The 12,215-nt window shown below is 40.4% G+C and overlaps 1 protein-coding gene across 1 annotated transcript in view; it reads right to left on the bottom strand.

Annotated features, from left to right (window-relative positions):
- DIPK2B (divergent protein kinase domain 2B) overlaps nucleotides 1-12,215 on the bottom strand; it is a 35,096-nt gene that overhangs the window by 18,072 nt on the left and 4,809 nt on the right. The window contains exon 2 of the mRNA XM_016218535.2: nucleotides 10,692-10,956. Within this exon, the coding sequence (XP_016074021.1) occupies nucleotides 10,692-10,956 (265 nt within the window). The remainder of the gene's footprint in view (nucleotides 1-10,691; nucleotides 10,957-12,215) is intronic.

Here is a 12,215-nt window from a genome sequence, read left to right as displayed (position 1 = left end):
CACATCATAGGAATTCCAGAAGGGGAATAGAACAAACAAGGGATAGAGAACCTGTTAGAAGAAATAGTCTCATAAAACTTCCCTAACCTGGTCAAGGAAAAAGTCACACAAGTTCAGGAGGCACAGAAAGTCTCAAGTAAGAAGAACCCAAAGAGATCCATGCTCAGACACATCATTAAAATGCCAAAAATTCAAGACAAAGAGAGAATCTTAAAGGCATCAAGAGAAAAGCAATCTGTTAACTACAAAGGAACTCCCACAGAAATACAAAGGATTGTAAGAAAATACTATGAACACCTGTATGCCAACAAGCTGCCATATTTGATAAAAAGTCTCAGCAAAGTGGGAATAGAGGAATCATACCTCAACATAATAAAGGCCATATATGACAAACTTACAGGCAACATCATACTCAATGGTCAAAAACTAAAACCAATTCCCTTAAAAACAGGAACAAGACAGGGATGTCCACTTTCACCACTCTTATTCAACATAGTACTGGAAATCCTAGCCATAGCCATCAGAGAGGAAGAAATCATAAAACATACACAAATTGGAAAGGAGGAAGTAAAACTGTCATTATTCGTGGATGACATGATATTGTACATAGAAAATCATAAAAATTCCACCAAAAAACTAGTAGATTTAATAAATGAATTTGGCAAGGTAGCAGGAAACAAAATTAACAGCCAGGAATCAATGGCACTTTTATGCACCAACAATGAACTCTCAGAAAGAGAAACTAAAACAACAATCCCATTTACCATTGCAAAAACAAAAAAATTAAGATACTTAGGAATAAAGTTAACCAAAGAGATAAAAGACTTTTACTCGGAAAACTACAAGACCTTGCAAAAAGAGATAGAGGAATATATAAACAAGTGGATGAATATACTGTGTTCATGGATTGGAAGAATTAACATCATTGAAATGACCATGCTACTCAAAGCAATCTATAAATTCAATGCAATCCCTATTAAAATACGAGTGGCATATTTCACAGATCTAGAACAAGAACTTCAAAAATTTATATGGAACCAAAAAAGACCCCGAATAGCTGCAGCAATCTTGAGAAAGAAGAACAAAGTTGAAGGAATCACAATACCAGGTAACAAGTTATACTACAAAGCCACTGTAATCAGAACAGCCTGCTACTGGCACAAGAACAGGGATATAGATTGGTGGAACAGAACAAAGATCTCAGAAATCGACTCAAGCCATTATGTTCAATTAATATTTGACAAAAGAGGCAAGAGCATACAATGGAGTAAAGACAGTCTCTTCAATAAACGGTGTTGGGAAAGTTGGACAGGTACATGCAAAAAAATGAAACTAGACCACCAACTTACACCACACACAAGAATAAACACAAAATGGATAAAAGACTTAAATGTAAGCCGTGAAACCATAAAAATCCTAGAAGAAAACATAGGCAGCAAAGTTTCAGACATCTCTTGTAGCAATATGTTTGTCAATACATCTCCTAGGCAAGGGAAACAGGAGAAAATGGGACTACATCAAAATAAAAAGCTTCTGTACAGCGTAAGAAACCATCAACTAAATGAAAAGGGAGCCCACTGTATGGGAGAACATATTTGCCAATGACACATCTGATAAAGGGTCAGGGTTACCTCCTCCTACCTACTTGTACCCTTTGGTGGCAATCATGGTCCCCTCTTCCATGCAGTAGTCAAGATCTTGGATTGTCCTGCTGGTGGGAGTGATAGCTAGTTATTCCCTCCTACTGGAGTCTCTCTCCCCCCACCTTGTCCCTCCATTTCCATCCATTCCAGGCCTCTTAAGGCTTTGCTACTGAAGCATTTGTGGGCTGCACCAAAATTTTCACTGTGGCAGGTGAAATAATCATTTTGGCAGACAGTTCAGCTGATAACTGGGACTGGAAGGACAGCTGACACAGAGTAAAATACATTATTTCATCGTCTGTCATTTTGATTCAGTTATGCCGAGGCTGGTCAAAATTCTTCACTGGGTCATTTCATTTTATCAGCCTTCCTTCCTTCCTTCCTTCCTTCCTTCCTTCCTTCCTTCCTTCCTTCCTTCCTTCCTTCCTTCCTTCCTTCCTTCCTTCCTTCCTTCCTTCCTTCCTTCCTTCCTTCCTTCCTTCCTTCCTTTCCTTCCTTCCTTTCCTTCTTCCTTCTTCTCAACATACAGGAAGCCAAGTGCTTCTGACAACTCATTTGTGCATGTAAGCTTGCAGAAACTTCCATAGGAGCTCAGTGGCTTCTGCTGTGCAAAGGTCCTGTGGTCCAGGAAGTTCAGACAGAATTCTGATTCTCAGGAAAACCTTCCAACCAGCCTTGCATTTTTCTGGGGGGAGTGGCTGCCAGGTTTTTTCCTTTCCCCAGTCCCTCTGTTGAGGTTGTACTACTTGCATCAGTCAGGTTTCAATCAGAGAAGCAGAATCACTATATATTTTTTAATAGGGATCTGACCTTACACAGTTGTAGGAGCAGGTTAAGCAGTTTCTGTAAGGCTGCTGTTCTTCCATCTGATGCTAGAGCTTGGAGTCCATAGGCAGACAGTAGAGAAGGGAAAATGGATGCAAAGTGGGGCAAGGTCAAGGACAAGACTGAATCCACAAGCACAAACTGGAGCTCACAAGGACAAATAAAAGGCTATGTTTTTGAAAAGGAAAATTTAGTTGTAGAAGGGGTTTTAGTAGACACGATGCTTAATATGCAACAATATGAGGGGAATGACCAAGATGTGAAAACGAACTGGGAATGTTTAGAATTGGAAGCCAGGATTTAGGAGATGAATGAATGGAAGGGGAGAATGTCATGTGTAACTCCAAGGAGTAGAAATAATTTAATAATTTAAATGAGTGAAAGCTAGAAGAAGATAGATTTGAGATGAACTTTCTAATGATCTGCTCTGTTCAAAGGAGGAATATGCTCTTTCTGAAGGTAGCGAGTTTCCTGTTATTGTATGGTAGTACAAAGGATGCAGTATTTTGAGAGTTTGAATTGGTGAATTTTCAAGGTTCTTTCAACACCAAAAGGCTATGATGTTTATATAGTTAAGTGGGTAGAAATCCATTTTGATATTTAACAAATTGATATATTGTTCTGTGATCTGCTGTCTTATATATAGACTAGGGATAAGTATACTTATTTCTTACTTAATTCACCAAAAAGATTTAGAAATTAAATCTTCCATAGAACCCTTGGTAATTCTCAGAGGGAAAGTCTAAAAAAATAATAAAATAAAAAAAACTGGGAAAATTTTTATTGTTATAAGTGGCCCTGAGTTAGGACCAGGTTGACATGAAATTCCCCATTTTTATATCTTTTTGTATTATTCCTCCACATTAATGACTATATTTGTATTGTCAGCTGCTTAATACACCACCATATTGATTTCCAATTTTTCTCTGAGCAGTGATTTGACAAAAGTTAAATTTTAGATTGGGGATATATAGACTTTTAATCATTGTTATTTTCTTGACATGATTACAATTTCAATGATTTGCTCTGTGGTACAAAAGATAATGTTTTTAAATTTCAGGTTTGGTCGATTTTTGTTTTCACCTTTTTATTATTGTTAATGTCTGATATTATTGCTTCTTAATGAGAAAAAAATGGTCTTTGGTATTTCTACTTTTTAAAATTTATTGAGAGGTGAACTAAGGATATAAAGAAAAAGCCACGTTGAGACTATAATTTAAAAAATTTTTTTTAATTGAGAGGTTTTGTGGTTTAATAAACAGTTTTTTAGAACATAATCAATATAGCTATTAGCTCTATCATTAATTCTTTCAAGTGAATGTCTTTATAGATATGTATTATATATTACATAGCTTAACCTCTATGTACTTTGTATTATGTAGGCACACATAAAGGCACAACCAATCACCAGGCCTCTGAGCCAAGTCAAGCTATAGCAGAATATAGAAACAAGGATAGTGAGATAGTAAAGGAAGAAATCATAGCAAAAACAAAGAATGGTTTAATTTATTTAGGAAGGGGCTCGGTTGGCTAACATGTAAGTTCAGGGAAAGCTGAGAGTCTTGCGAACGCGAAGCCTGATTTGGATGGTTCATCTTGGTGACTGTCCAGGCTTCAGTTACCCTTTGCTGGGGGCTGCTTCTATTCTGCATTTGAGACTCATTGGAAAGGAACCACTGGTGAATCATTACATATCTACTTTCCTGAGTCTTTTCTTGCCTCTTTTTCTTTCCCATCTTGCCTATGTCAAGGCTGGGGAAACTTTCACTGTCTCCTTTTCACTCATGAGAATCATAAAGAGTAATTTAGGAGTCATTTAAGTAGACAGGCTGTGTGATCTATTAGTCCCTTTTCTGTGAGCCTATGGTATGATAAAGACCTGGTTAGAGGTCTAGTAGGTTAGTTTTTGTCCCATTCCAAATAACCTCTTAGCCACAAATGCTGAGGTCACAGGGTCTCAGTGGTTTTAAGTCTAAACAAATCCCATGATTCAAAGCTTAGTTGTTTCAACTCTCTGCAATTCCATGATTGGAAGTGGGCTGTGGGGACCTGGCCATAATCTTTCTCTAGTAGTCGCCTAAAACTCCCATGGGCAGCAAATGAAGCACCATGACTACTTCCCAAGGGTCATGGGGGAACAAAGTCTCATGATCTCATGGTCACAGTGTGTCTCTGAAGAGGTTCTGCTATCCAAAAGACCACTCTACCGGAGTGTGTGTGTTGATGTCCTGGGCATATTGCCCTATGTAAGAGGGGTAAGGCATTTTTACTTGCTTAAATTTCCTTTTCCATTAATCGTCATTTCATCTTTAACTTCTGTGTTAGATCAGTATGAAAATGGTACAGCCACCAGTCAGCTGTCTTTCTTTTTCTTGATCAACATAGCCATGTTCTTTTTAAAAAACAAATGCAACTTTTAGTCCTTGACCTGCTAACCTGTGGGAAATGAAAATATTTACAGTATGAAAACTAACTGTGACTCCAACAAAAAATTCCCACTGTCATTTGAACACTTTATCATAACCTGTCTTGTATGAGAACGAGTTGAATATGGCCTGTTTCTCCCATTAGGGTGTCATCTCCCAGGATGCAGGACCTTGTCTTGACAACTTTATACCTTCCTGGGGCCTGTAAACACACCTTAACTATTTTTGAATTAAATTTATACAAAAGTGAATTTTATTTGTTTAGTATTTACCTCTAAACCCATATTCTGATTAAATTGTTAATATGTACTATGGTTAATTTGCTTATTTCCCTTGTTCTATATAAACAAATAATTGTAATGAAGGAAATAAAATTGTCAGCCATTCTTGTTTAAACAAAGCTGCCTGAACACTCTATACCACCATGTAGTGGGAGCAAAGACTCCACTTCAGTCAAGTCCATTCCCACTTGAGGAAGAAACAGGGTTTATGTTTAGAACAATGTTGGAAGTCACTGGTAGTGGAGGGGCTGGGAGGGGGACACAATGGAGAATATGTGTTTTTCTCTGATTAGCCATGTGCTACTGAGGATAGTTGCCTCTCCTCTTGGTATGATAGCAGAGGAAGCCTTATTTGTGGTGGTTTTTTGAACAAGCACATCATGATAAACTGGGCAGTGTTCTTGGCTGTGGTTCTGTTTGTGGACTAGTAATTTAGGTTGTGAAATATTCCCATCTGAACAATGCAGCTTTTAGAGAATAAAAGTCACGGTTTTATTAGCATAAGTGCTATGCGCGCGCGCACACACACACACACACACACACACACACACACACACACGGACATATAGACACATACACATACATTGTATTGTTTCACCCTCTTGCTGATTCCTGGTCTTGATTCCTTGGCAGCCCCTTGCTGCAGTGTACTGCCTGTGGCTAAAGAGAGTGTCCTTAATATAAAGCTGCACTTGGCCCTGCAGGAGGGGAACCACAGACTCCCTGGTGCATCCTCTGATGGTGACAACTGGGGCTTTTTACCCAAGTTGACTTATTTATTCATAAGCAGAACTGACAGTCAATGCTCTGAGGTTCCTCCATCAACCAGATCTGTCCTGCCTTCAATTTTCTTTTGTTTCTCTTCTCTTTCTCTCCCTTTCTACTTCTATGAGCAAAACCTGTGAGTTTCTTCACCCAAACACACACCAACACACATGCATATATGCATACTTGAGGGCTCTGGCTTAGATCTGTGTTGGAAAGTAGCTTTTGAGGAAATTGAGAACACACTTTAAGTCATGCTGAGAGAGTCCCTGGGGCTGGCCCTACTGATAGGCACTGGGACATTTGGTATGATTTGAAAGATGAAGCAAGTCTCCCTATTGTCCATCCTACAATATCTCTCCAGTTGGCTCCTGAAACTCCCATATAAATAGAGTAATATCATAATTTTCAAACCAGAAGTTAGGATTCATGTTTAGTCAAATTTGAAATGAATGGTAACTTAGAAACACAAGGTGTTGCAAAAAAATGTATACACACTTTAAGAGCTGATAGCTCAATTTTGAAAATGAAATATATTTTAATAAACACTGCCTTTATAATTATTCAAAGTATGTGTCTACATTTTTGGGAAACACCTTATAGATTTAGACTCATATTCCATCTGAGGTCATGGCAGAAGCTGCTTGTTTGGAACATTATTAGGAAGGATCCTGGGACCACATCTGGATTTAGTGGGAGGAAGAATGCAAGGATGGCCTGGCTGGTGTGACTCAGTGGTTGAACATTGACCCATGCACCAAGATGTCGTTGGTTCGATTCCCAATCAGGGCACATGCCCAGGTTGTGGGCTTGATCCCTGGTGAGGTGTGGGGGGCAGGAGGCAGCCAATCGATGAAGATTCTTTTTCATTGATGTTTCTCTCTCTCTTTCCCTCTACCTTCTTCTCTCTCTAAAGTCAATAAAAAACATATTATAAAAAGAATGCAAGGATGTATTAGGAAGGTTGAGATAGTCATGGAATGGGCTAGTGGGAGCATTATAATATTGGCTTTATAGGCAAATGCTTTCTTGGAGGGCTAACAGTGAAATGCTATTAGCTGTTAACATCCCGACATGAATTAAATTATTAGATTAGCTGCCCATCACCTTTCAGGGCTTTAAGAGAAAAGAATCACAGGATTGACTTATTCTTCCCTTTTTAAAATTGAGGTACAATTCACATAATATAAAATTCACCATTTTAACTATTTTAAAGTGTACATTTCAGTGGCTTTTAGTATACTCACAGGGCTGTTCAACTATCACCTCTCTCTAACTCCAGAATTTGTTCATCATCACAAAAATAAACTCTGTACCTGTTAAGCAGTTGCTCCCAATTCTTCCTTCCCCTCAGCCCCTGGCAACCACTAACCTGATTTTCATCTCTATGGATTTTCCTGTTTTGGATATTTCTAAAAAATGGAATCATATAATATTTGTCCTTTTGTCCCTGGCCCCTTTTATTAGCATGTTTTGTTTTTTTTCAAGGTTCATCCATGTTGTAACATGTATCAGTACTTCATTCTTTTCTTTGACTATATAGTATTCCATTGTATGGATATAACATATTTTGTTTATCCATTTATTAGTTGATGGACAATTGGGTTGTTTCTACCTTTTGGCTATTGTGAACAGTGCTGCTATAAATATTCATGTATAAGTGTTTGCTTGAACACTGTTTTCAACTCTCTTGGGTAGATAAGTGAGTTTTTCCCTCCACCTTTGTTGATGATGGATCTATTTGAAACCATCTGATAGGTGAGTTTTGTTAAGAAGAACAGAGCAGGAGTTTGGATGCTTTCTGGATGAAGCCTAGGAAAAAAAGAGTGAAGAACATCTTGGTCATGCTGTGGAATCCTAAGAGCCAAGGGTCACTGGAAAGAAGGACAGGAGAAGGAGGAGATGGTGCTAAAATGGGATGGCAATGACCTTGAGCTTGGTGGATGGAATAGGAATGGGGTTTGTCCAGAATTTATAAAATGGCTATTGATATTTTTCTGTTTTTAATAAAGAAAGGAAAAAAATCTCTGGTGGGGATGAAAAGATGGCTAGGACAGGGCCAAAGAAAAGTGAAAATGCTTATGGCTTTGACTGTGTTTTAACAAAGTGTTGTTAATGGATGCATTTTTGGCAGAAATAAGGAAAGTTTGTTTAGCTGCTGTTAACACAAGATGAAAAAATTGGTAGAGCAACTTTTAGCACAACAAACTGAAGAATGGGACCCTCTTATTACAATAACACTGTGCTGTGCATTTCTATGGTGATGGACTTTTTGTAAAGCATCTTCATATCTATAAACTCACTAGGATGAATGAATCAGGTAGAGCAGGCACTTCCATTTGAGAAACAAGAAATCCAAGCACCCAACACTGAGCCCAGTGATAGTAGGCATCTAGTCAGGATTTGTTAAAGAAGTGAAGCAGTCATATCAAGGCAAAGAACGTCAGAGCTGGGAAAGCATCCAGAAGCCCTCCCCACAACTCATTCTTAGAGGAGGGATGTTGGGGAAGATTAGGAAAGTCCTGAGCTTAAATGCAAGGTCAATTGGTCAGTCAGTGGATGAAGGACCCAAGTCAATAGCTTGTCCTTTGTCTCCATACAGAGTGCCATCATAACACCCACCACATTGCTTTCTGTTGGCTTGTGTTCTTGTTTGTCTTCATCACTGGACCATATACTCCTAGGGGTTGAATTTGTGTCTGATTCATCTTGTAGGATGTAACAGTTATTAACACTTGTTGAACAGATGAACAGGATTTGAAAACTCTCTCCTCTTCCTGGGTCTTTGTTCCTTCTCTTTCTGCCACAGCTTTTGATGGTAAAGTCAGGACTCAACCATAGTTTCTAGGCTCCAGGGATCTTTTGCCTATACCACAATGTCTACACTCATCAGGATAGGTGACACTAGATGTCCCCAGTAGGTTGTTTTGGACTTATCTCAGGACCCTGGGATAATCTCTGTATTATTAAGGAAGTGTCTAGAAGGTGAGGGAAAGAGGGGGTTTTCTTTAGTTTAAAGCCTCAGACCAGTCTATACACCATCTGTGGAATTTCAAGTATATCTTGCACACCAGGAAGTTCTGTCTTTTGCTATGTTGTCCATGTCCCAGGTGGGGGTGTTTTGGAATCAGTGCCTGGGAGAACTGTGCCCTTCAGCACTGGGACTTGACAAGAATGGGGACAGAAAGAAGTGATGGGATTTTCAAGGGGGTTCTGAAACAATTCCTTGTGTATCTTGTTTTTCTCTCCCTGAGGAGTTCCATTTGTTCCTGAACACATATTTGAGGCAAAGCAGAGGAGGTCCCATATTTGTCCTTCTTATGCTTCCATAATAGTGTAGCCAGCCTGTGAATGAGAGATGGTGTATACCCAGACCAGTGCATGGGAGGTTTGTCTACAGGAGCAGAAAGAGAGGCACGTGAGGATTACACCTAGGGTGTGAACTATGGTTTAGACTCTGGTGTCTGTCCTCTGTCCTCTGGTTCTGCCCCTTATTGGGCAGACCCTCATGGGGTCCTTCCCACCTGAGCTTCCACTCTGTCTCCCACACCAACTCCAAGATCCTATGTTGGATCCTGGCACCTCTCCAGCCTGGGAACAGCTTGGCTTTCTCTGGCTCATTCTCTCCCACTCCATGCCAGTGAGATTCACAGAGTACAGAGTGCAGAAGGACTGCATTGGAAAGCTCAGTGTCATATGATGGCCAGGTAACCAGCAATTCTACTCTTCCTGATTTCAAAGCAGTTCACACAACCTAAGAACAAAGCCAGATGGTCTTGTCACCTGAATGAAATATCCAGGCATTGGTGGCTCTTCTTTGCTCCGTGTCCCTCATCTCGAAGAGGCCAAAGGAAGGTGTGAATGCTCAGAAGTCACCCGGGTAGCCTTAGGTGCCCATGTGAAGGGGCTAGTGGCCTGGAGAGTGTGAGAAGCAGCCTTGGAATCCCAGTAAGGGGGCCAGTTCAAGTCCTCCAGCCTCATTATGGCAGGGTGGTTGGGTGAGATTCTTCCTTCCCATTTTTGCTGAAGGTGAGTCTCCTCAGTCCTCTGAGGTGGTATCTACTGCTCCACGGGGCACTATGGAATGTCTGTGAAGGTACAAGGTTGTGTTGGTCTGGATGAAGAAGATGACACTGCAGACTATAGTGCAGGAAGCGACCAGTGCAGTATATGATGACAGCGGCAATGTGCTGAAGTTCTGAGGGTAACCTACTCGTCCGAGTGGGTGGGAGCTCTCAGGTGGGTGGAGGGAGCTGTATTATCAGAGTCTGCTTCTGTAATAACTGAGGCTTGATTCTTCTTTACTGTGGGAGATCAACGAGTAAGCTGATTTTCAAAGTGGGCTCTCTGGATGGTGAAAGAGGATGTACATGGGAGTTTCCAAGAGAGGGCACACCTGGGGGTTGGCAAGGGCCCCCTGAGAGGTTGTAGGTGAGCTAAGCCTTGTCAGGGCAGAGGGTTGGTGAGAGTCATCCTATCAGATCTTCAGGCTAGAGGTGGCAGCTAGGAACTTTTCCCCAAATAGTTGCTAATGGTCACATCAGAGAGAATGGAGGATGACAATGGGAAATGTTCCTATAACTAAATCTTGTTTAGTTCCTTTCTTGTCATAAGCCACTCTGTTTCATAGCATTCTTTTGTCCCACTTTAGACAGACCACAAATCTTTTTCCTCAGTCAGAGATGTGAGATGAGAATAGATACCTTCCCCATCTCCCTCCCTTGTCTCCAGCACATGACCAGCACACTTACCTGCACCAGGTCTGGTGTGAGGCGTTTGGCCTGCAACCATTTCTGGAACCTTCCTGTTTTCCTCAAGACACGCTCAATGCTGCAGGTCTTTGGGGCTGCTGCAGAAGCACAGATTTTCCTGTCTGAGATTTCATTCTGGTGTTTGCTGACCAGCCTCGATATCTCCACAGGGCGCCAGGTTTTGGAATCATCTGAGTAGTTTGCAGGGTAAGAAGGCAAGTAGTCCAGAGGCAGTTCAAGGTGGGAGGCCAGCCAATTGTCTAACCTGGAAGAAGAGCCCTTTTAGGATCCACCTGGGAGATGAAGCAAGGGCCAAGCAGGGACTAGTCACAACACTGCCAGAGCCAGAGGCCAGTAAAGCCCAGGGAACAACGAGACAGGGGACAACATCTGGTGGGATCCATTTCTCATTTTTAGACTGAGGTGCTCCAAACTCTTTCTATGAGAAGACTACTTTTGTTTCCTCAAACTTAGGGAAGTGTATATATGATGTCAGAATAGGTGAGGGAAGTGCATACCAGACACAAACTTTATCCTCTTCACACAACTAGCACAGAAGGACCAGCCATGGCTCTCTGAACTTCTACTCCATGTAAAGACAGTAGCTTTACACATGCTGGTGCCTTTGATTCTTCTTACATACCACTTTACAGATGTGGAAACTGAGGCTTATAGAGCTTAAATACCTTGCCCAAGGTCAGACAATATATTGCCAAATGGGTGCAAAACCAGGACCCTCTGTCAACAAAATCCATGATCTTTTGCCTTTCCTACAGTGGTTGCAGAAACAGCCCAACCTCTGACCAATAGCTGGGTCTTGGAACCATAGTTCTTAAAGATGTTTGCATTGAGGAGACCACTGACTCTCCATATCCAACCCCAAGCAACCCCATCAATTTTGCTTTCAGTCCAAAGATTTAAGTCATCAGTACCAAACAAGTCATAGGGAACAGTGGCTGCTAAATGGTCACCAAATTCAAAGCTATCTGGGATCCAGGAGATGTGTAATTCCACACACTTGGTCAGTCTTTAATACTCCCTAGAGGAGAGGGACTGGCCTATTACCACCTATTACCATTGTAAACATTACCTTGACCCTTTTCTCCAGTCATTTCTCCAACTATGTGAAAACATTTCCATTAAGAAAGAATGTTAAATCTTTTTCTGATTTATGCATGAAAAATTACTAGGATAACATTTACCTTCATTATTATTAATAATTGATGGTCATACTGAAAATGAAAATTAGGCTTATAAGATACATTATATATTTAATTTAAATAAGCATTTTAAAATTCTTATTATTGGGTATTATTGGGCAACCTCATGATAATAAGCTTTAGAAGAATTAGCACTTTGATTAGCCCTAAACCCTAGATTGTTTTGTTTCCTCACTTATATGACACAGCTTCACCCTAAGAGATTGCAAGCTTTTCAAAGAAGGTGCTCTAGTGGAAATAGTTGATAAGCACCTTCTGCAATTCGGGACTATTCAAATTGCCATGGAAGTAGGCACAAAGAATT

Source organism: Miniopterus natalensis, chromosome X (genome assembly GCF_054644295.1).
Source record: "Miniopterus natalensis isolate mMinNat1 chromosome X, mMinNat1.hap1, whole genome shotgun sequence".
NCBI lineage: Eukaryota > Metazoa > Chordata > Mammalia > Chiroptera > Miniopteridae > Miniopterus > Miniopterus natalensis.
The sequence above is the reverse complement of the archived record's forward strand: the minus strand, read 5'-3'. Positions and strand labels throughout refer to the sequence as shown.